The sequence below is a fragment of the Octodon degus genome, unplaced genomic scaffold (assembly GCF_000260255.1).
Source record: "Octodon degus isolate 3935 unplaced genomic scaffold, OctDeg1.0 scaffold00015, whole genome shotgun sequence".
In the NCBI taxonomy this organism is placed as follows: domain Eukaryota; kingdom Metazoa; phylum Chordata; class Mammalia; order Rodentia; family Octodontidae; genus Octodon; species Octodon degus.
The window spans coordinates 17132538-17138961 of record NW_004524591.1 but is presented as its reverse complement, the minus strand read 5'-3'; the positions used below and the strand labels follow the sequence as shown (position 1 = coordinate 17138961).

Here is a 6424-nt window from a genome sequence, read left to right as displayed (position 1 = left end):
CGGCTCCGCGGGGCCCCCGGGCGCCGAGGCCGCCAAGCAGTGCAGCCCCTGCTCCGCCGCGGCGCAGAGCTCGTCGGGGCCCGCGGCGCTGCCCTACGGCTACTTCGGCAGCGGCTACTACCCGTGCGCCCGCATGGGCCCGCACCCCAACGCCATCAAGTCTTGCGCGCAGCCCGCTTCGGCCGCCGCTGCTGCCGCCTTCGCGGACAAGTACATGGACACCGCCGGCCCCGCGGCCGAGGAGTTCAGCTCCCGCGCTAAGGAGTTCGCCTTCTACCACCAGGGCTACGCGGCCGGGCCTTACCACCACCACCAGCCCGTGCCTGGCTACCTGGATATGCCGGTGGTCCCGGGGCTCGGGGGCCCCGGCGAGTCTCGCCACGAGCCCCTGGGTCTTCCCATGGAAAGCTACCAGCCCTGGGCGCTACCCAACGGCTGGAACGGCCAAATGTACTGCCCCAAAGAGCAGGCGCAGCCTCCCCACCTCTGGAAATCCACTCTGCCCGGTAAATGGCGCCCCCTTTCCAGCCTTGGTCTTCCGGCTCTGCTCCAGCTTCTCCTCTCACGCCCGGGGTCATCCGGGTGGCCTTCTGCTCTCCCTTTGCAGCCCCAGTGGGGCTGCACCCATGGGACCCTGATCCTGGCTGGCTGGCGCTGTCTGCATTACCCTAAGTTGAGCTGGCCCTTGGCCCTCCTTGGGTGAAGTGTTACCGGGAGGGAGCTTGTGGGGACCCCAGCTAGCTTTCCTCTCCCTCTGCGCCCCGCCCTCCGCAGCCCTTGACACTGACCGAAACTGAGAAATTGATCCGCTGTTTGGCTCATCAAATTGCCACTATTCACTCTCAAAAAATGGTTTCACTGGTGAAGCATCCAGTGTTGGGGCTTGGGGCAAACCCGGAGGAGCCAGGCACAGGAGTGTCGTGCCCTGAGTCAGGCGCTAAGGTGTGGGCAGCTGGGTCAGGAGACGGAGGGAAACAGGCGCGCCGGGCATGCAGGATAACCCGGTTCCGGTGATCACTGGAGCTCTGGGCTATTTCATTTCGGTGCAAAACTAACTACCCTCTCCCCCAGTCCTTGAAGCTTTGGCAGAAGGCCGGATTGCACAGTGTATAGCAAAGAGCAGCCGGTCCGGCGCGTGGGTCCAATTGAGCTGTCGTCTGTGTCGTGGACCCTTCTGACCCATGTATAATTTGCCTTGTCCTGTTTTCCAGACGTGGTCTCCCATCCCTCGGATGCCAGCTCCTATAGAAGAGGGAGAAAGAAGCGCGTGCCTTACACCAAGGTGCAATTAAAAGAACTGGAACGCGAATATGCCACGAACAAATTCATTACCAAGGACAAACGGAGAAGGATATCAGCGACAACGAACCTCTCTGAACGGCAGGTCACAATATGGTTCCAGAACAGAAGGGTCAAAGAGAAAAAAGTCATCAACAAACTGAAGACCACTAGTTAATGGATTAATTATGGAGCAGAGGGAACTTGAAGAAATGCTTCAGAACTCATTGCTTTGCCCAGATAATAACAACACTTCGTAATAACTGAAAAAATGGAAAGAAAGACATTGGCATTTGGCTCTCTGCAGGGGAGAATCTCTTTCTCTGTAATGGAATCTACAACTTTTTAAAAACTTTAAGAAATGATAAAGACCGCCGGTTCTCCCGCCAACCCCACCAGACCGTTACATGACAAAACTCTAGAGTCAAACGTCAACCCCTAAATACGCAATTTCAGATAAGTTACACATTTACTGAAATCTTGTAAGTATTTATGTGACCGTTGTATTTTAGGATGCTATGTTAGATGGTAATAATTCGAAAGTTGGTTACAAAAGCAAGTGGCTGTTGTAAGCATCTGCTTGTCCTGCTCACGTCGCCATCCCTTTGCATGTTGTCTGCTCAGGTAAATCTTAGTGAAATTCCTCTGTTGTATGTTCTGAAATGTTTCACGTATAGGCTTAGAAGGGGGAAAGAGAAGGTACTGAAATAATCTAGAACTATTTACTCTGAAGAGAGAAAGGAGAGCTCTTCTGAAGATCATATATCTTCATAGCAAATACAACCAGCATAAACCTTTGAGACTACAAAGGAATTCCAGGTTGATAATGTCCTTCTGAGAATAATTTTTAGTTGCTTATAACAAGCATATTTTGGCATTTGGACTACCGCATGATCAGTGATTTTCCTGAGAATTGAGTGTTTTTTAAAAAAACATTTCAGTCAACATAATCTGCAGGATTCCTTTTATGACATATTCCCCAGGAGGTCCCACCCCAATATGATGGACCTTGGTTTTGATATAATTTGTTTTTTCATCTAAATTAGTATTTTCCAATATTTGCTAAATATTTTGCTGAAAATTAATTTTCTTGTTTTTAGTTTTTAGAAAATTCAGAATGGAAATTTATTCCTCCAAAATATTTAGATGTTGACATCCTATTTTTTGGTCTTTTAAGGAACTAGTGTTTTCCTTGTTTATTGTGTTATAAGATTGCATTAGAAAGTTTAAGAATTCATCCTCACAGCACATTTTTAATCAAGCAGTTATCGCAACCAGCACATTTGTTTTATTCATACTCACTTTAAAATACTATTTTGTAAATAAAGACATTCAGCACACTGTGAAAATGTATTTGTGCACCTGCTTTTTAAATATTTCTATTAAAAATGGAAAATTTAGACCTGTAGATAGTGTGATACAGTGGTATTAATTCTGTTAATAAAATAGTCACTGCCATTAAAATCCGAAGGAAACACTCGTTACTTTCCTTTGCTAAATGTGCCCTGCACGGAAAAGGAACAGGTTTGTCTCATACAAACCAAGAACTGTTCTTTTCTATTACTCAGTTTTTGGAGGGGTTAATTTTTTTTTAAAAGAAAAGGGATAAATCTTTCATAGCTAAAATTCTGTAAATGATAAGTGCTTTAAGGAGACAAAAGTGTCAGGTGAAAGGGAAAGGAAAGAAAGGAGAAAGAGATAGTATAAATTCCCAGGCTCCCTGTTGAAAATAAAAACCAGTTGCTTAGTATCAGCAATGCTTAGGCTGTCGTATTTTAAAATCTGCTGCTGGGTCTGAATGTGTCTGAAAGGGCAGGTTTTGATATTTGTTGAAATGACAGGACTAGGAAAGGCCTTAAACCTTGACCTTGAAGAAAAAAGACAATTTGTGACCTTGACTTTTGACAGCTCATGAATTGGCCTGAGCTGGATTAGTAGATCAAGGGCGCCACCTGGTGTTGACAAGCCTCCTTGTAATTCTTCAGGTTCAAGGGAATCAAGAATTCTTAACCTTGACTTGTTATTTTAGAGATTTAGTATTCATTTATTTGGCTCCAAATGGAGCAAATTTGAATATATGTAAATTATACATGTGCCTGTATATATGTGAATATATATCATATATGTGTATACATGTATACATTTGCATATCAGTGCTTGTGTGTGCTTGTATATATAATTAGAGAATCTGTACAGATATAGTACCATTAATTGCTGATGATGCGTAACATTATAATTTAAGGTGATTTCTAGAGCAGAGGCACAAAATGTACTTTGCATGATGTTGCTTTGCTCCTTTTCTTTAATGACCAATTTGATTTGTCTTCACAGCAGCTCAGATTTCTGCAGATCTGCTTTTAAGCTGTACATTTTTGTTACAGTCCAAGAGATGTTCTTAAATAACCACTTTCCTCCTCACCCTTCAAGGTGGTCTACTACCCTAATTAGAGCTATCAGGGAGTCTTAACGGCAAGTAAAAAGTTTCAGATGCCTTGCTAACTCTAGAGTTCTAGAGTTACATTTCAGAAATTCAAAGAAACTCACCTCTAAAGAGGTCAGTAAGGAGAACTTAAATATCTCATATCTACAAAATGACCATAATATGTATGTGAGGGGGAGTTGTCCTGGGTAGCCCAGAGCTAACTGTTACTCCGGGGTGGTATGCAATCTTACATTGATGCTTCCAAATGTGCCATTTGATTTGTGGGAGAAATAAATACGTTTAATATTAACAACCACCATCAAAACTATAATAATGATAAATTTTTATATGTACTGTTTATTGACCCCTAACAATACATCAGGTGCTGAGTTCAGAGTCATAAATAATACATATGTATATTTATATATTTAATAAACACATAGGGTTATGTGTTTTTTGTCAAATTCATGATATGAACACATGCATTACAATGCTGGTGGAACCAGTAACCTGGAGATGTGTAATTATCAGATGCAGATTTTTTTTATGCTGGAAGAAAGAGTGAATAGAAGAACTTGGTTCATCATTTGGTGGAAAATAATATTGGTTGGCTACAAACTTGGCTGATGGAAATCTCTCTCAGCTTGCCTAAAGACTGCAAATTTTATAGATGAAGAATTATGGGGAAAAATCTAAAGCTATTTCAAAAAAAAAAACCCGGGTCCTGAGCCATATGTATCCAGTGGTCCTGGGAGTGCAATCATATTTTGCTGCCCTGAGGATTTTCACTTCACTTGTGGAAAGAAATGAAAATGCTACTTCAGATCTGCCTCCCCACATCTTGTTCCACAGTTCCATTTGTAAAAGAACTATCATCAAGCCAAAGTAAGGACTTTCTCTCAAAACGTTTGACGTGGTGGAAAATCCCAATATGTGGGCCAGTGTGCTTACAGATGGCTCTGAAGAGGACTCTTCTGTTGATAGAGATATTTTTCTTTAGATGTAAGAAATAGTCTGAGCCTCAGGCCTAGAAAAGAGGCCAACAGCAGCTCCGCAGCCAGAATATGGCCCCTTCAAAAGCTATCACCACTGCAAGAACCTTGGGTAATGTAGTGGCCTTCTTTTTTTCTCTCCAGTCTTTGAAATAGTAAGAACAGAAATATATCAGCAGCACTTCCCACCCCAGTTCTAAAATGGTTGTTGATAGTATAATGTCTTACCTAATTCCTTTCATACTGAAAGGGTCCATAGAGCAACCAGATAAACTGAGGTGGACTTGGATTATAATGGCTCCCTAATGCCTAAAACCAGTAGAACAAAGACATCTAGGGGAACACCAGGCTCCTCTTAAAAATAAAAGTAATAATGCAAGTCACTAACCCATGAATAGTGTGGTTTAAAACCTGACTCAAGTATTTGTGTTGTGTTTTTTTTTTTTTTTAAAGGAAACTGTTCCTGGACAAAAAAAAAAAAAAAAAAAAAAAAAAAAAATTATAAATATAGGACTTTCCCCATCTGCTCTTAATACTGTCAAATTTATTAACTTAAGTGGTTGACTGTAAAATGTCACTGTGTATTTCACAACTATTTCTTCCTGACGCAGAGTTGAAGCCATTCATTTAAATTGGCTTTGTTGTTGTTTTAACAGAAAAGAAAGAAAATTTGTTAAGCAAGTTGGAAAAAGGAAATTACTCTTTTCTTTCTTTCTTTTTGTTTTCCTTTTTTAAGATTCAACCTAATTGAAATGTTTTCGGATGAATTCACCAGGAGGCAGCAAGGAAATCCTGCTGAGGGCCATACTTGGGTACGGGTGGTCGGATTTCACTGTACAGTAGACACGGCTCGTTACCCTGCTCCGTGTGCTTCGAGGGCTGGGTGAAGATGCGCTATCTCCCTTTCTTGCTGCGAATTCCCTCGTCCCGAGCCTGGGTAGAGGCTGCCCGGGACTGCTAATCCCCAGACCTGGTGGGTTCAGAGGCGCTCGTCTGGGCCTACAGAGCTCCACGGAGGAGACATTAGGGGCTCGTTGATTTATGCGCATTCTTTTAAAGTTGATCGAATGCGTGTCAGCAGCCCAGGTCCTGGACAATCAGAGAAATGTGCAGCGAGCTGCTTGCGTCCCATTTTTCATAAGCAAAGATGTGGCGTTATGCAAAAGGCCTGGGGAAATTTATGCCTATGTTTTAGGACAGGCACGCTAATTAAGTTTTCATCTGTTCAGCGGCCGTGTAAATAACGACCGGCTTCTTCATTCTCTGAAGAGACCCACCCAACCCTCACGCATCTCACTCGCGCAGAGCAACGCCTGAGAGGAGCTCGCTATTTTAAGTTTTATTTTAAAGGGAGGACCAAAGAAGACGCTGGCGCAGAAGAAAAATAAAAACTCGCTCCGTCAAAGCAGCCACGGCCTTGCCACAGTCGATTTCATCTCGGTCCGGCTCCGTCGCGCGGCTGAAGAGCGGGACGCCCCGCGCGGAGGCGGTCACGACGGGACGCCAGGCTCCCCGGGCTCGCGGGGTCGCGGGCGGCGGCGCGAGGCCTGCTCCAGGTGCGCGGGCTCGAGCTCCCGGGGCGCCCCCGTCGGCGGGGCGCCCCCGATCCTCGCGCTGCCCGGAGCCCCTCACTCAAGATGGAGGCTCGGCCCTCGAAGAGCGGGCCTCGTTCCGACAGCCGCGGCGCCCCTCGGCGGGCGGCCCGGCAGGACGCGGGGCGGAGGGGGGCGCG

The 6424-nt window shown here is 45.0% G+C and overlaps 1 protein-coding gene across 1 annotated transcript; it reads left to right on the top strand.

Moving 5' to 3' along the window:
* Positions 1–13: 13 nt before the first annotated feature.
* Hoxa13 (homeobox A13) lies at positions 14–3351 on the top strand. Its single transcript, XM_004626494.3, has 2 exons — positions 14–506; positions 1212–3351. The coding sequence occupies exons 1-2, from the start codon at positions 134–136 to the stop codon at positions 1454–1456; spliced, it is 618 nt and encodes a 205-aa protein (XP_004626551.1). The 5' UTR covers positions 14–133; the 3' UTR covers positions 1457–3351.
* The last annotated feature ends 3073 nt before the right edge of the window (positions 3352–6424 follow it).

Coding starts and splice junctions, on each gene's coding strand:
- Hoxa13 (XM_004626494.3), top strand. CDS start 134: ATGGGCCCGCACCCCAACGCCATCAAGTCTTGCGCGCAGCCCGCTTCG. Junction 507..1,211: donor CTGGAAATCCACTCTGCCCG/GTAAATGGCGCC, acceptor CCTGTTTTCCAG/ACGTGGTCTCCCATCCCTCG.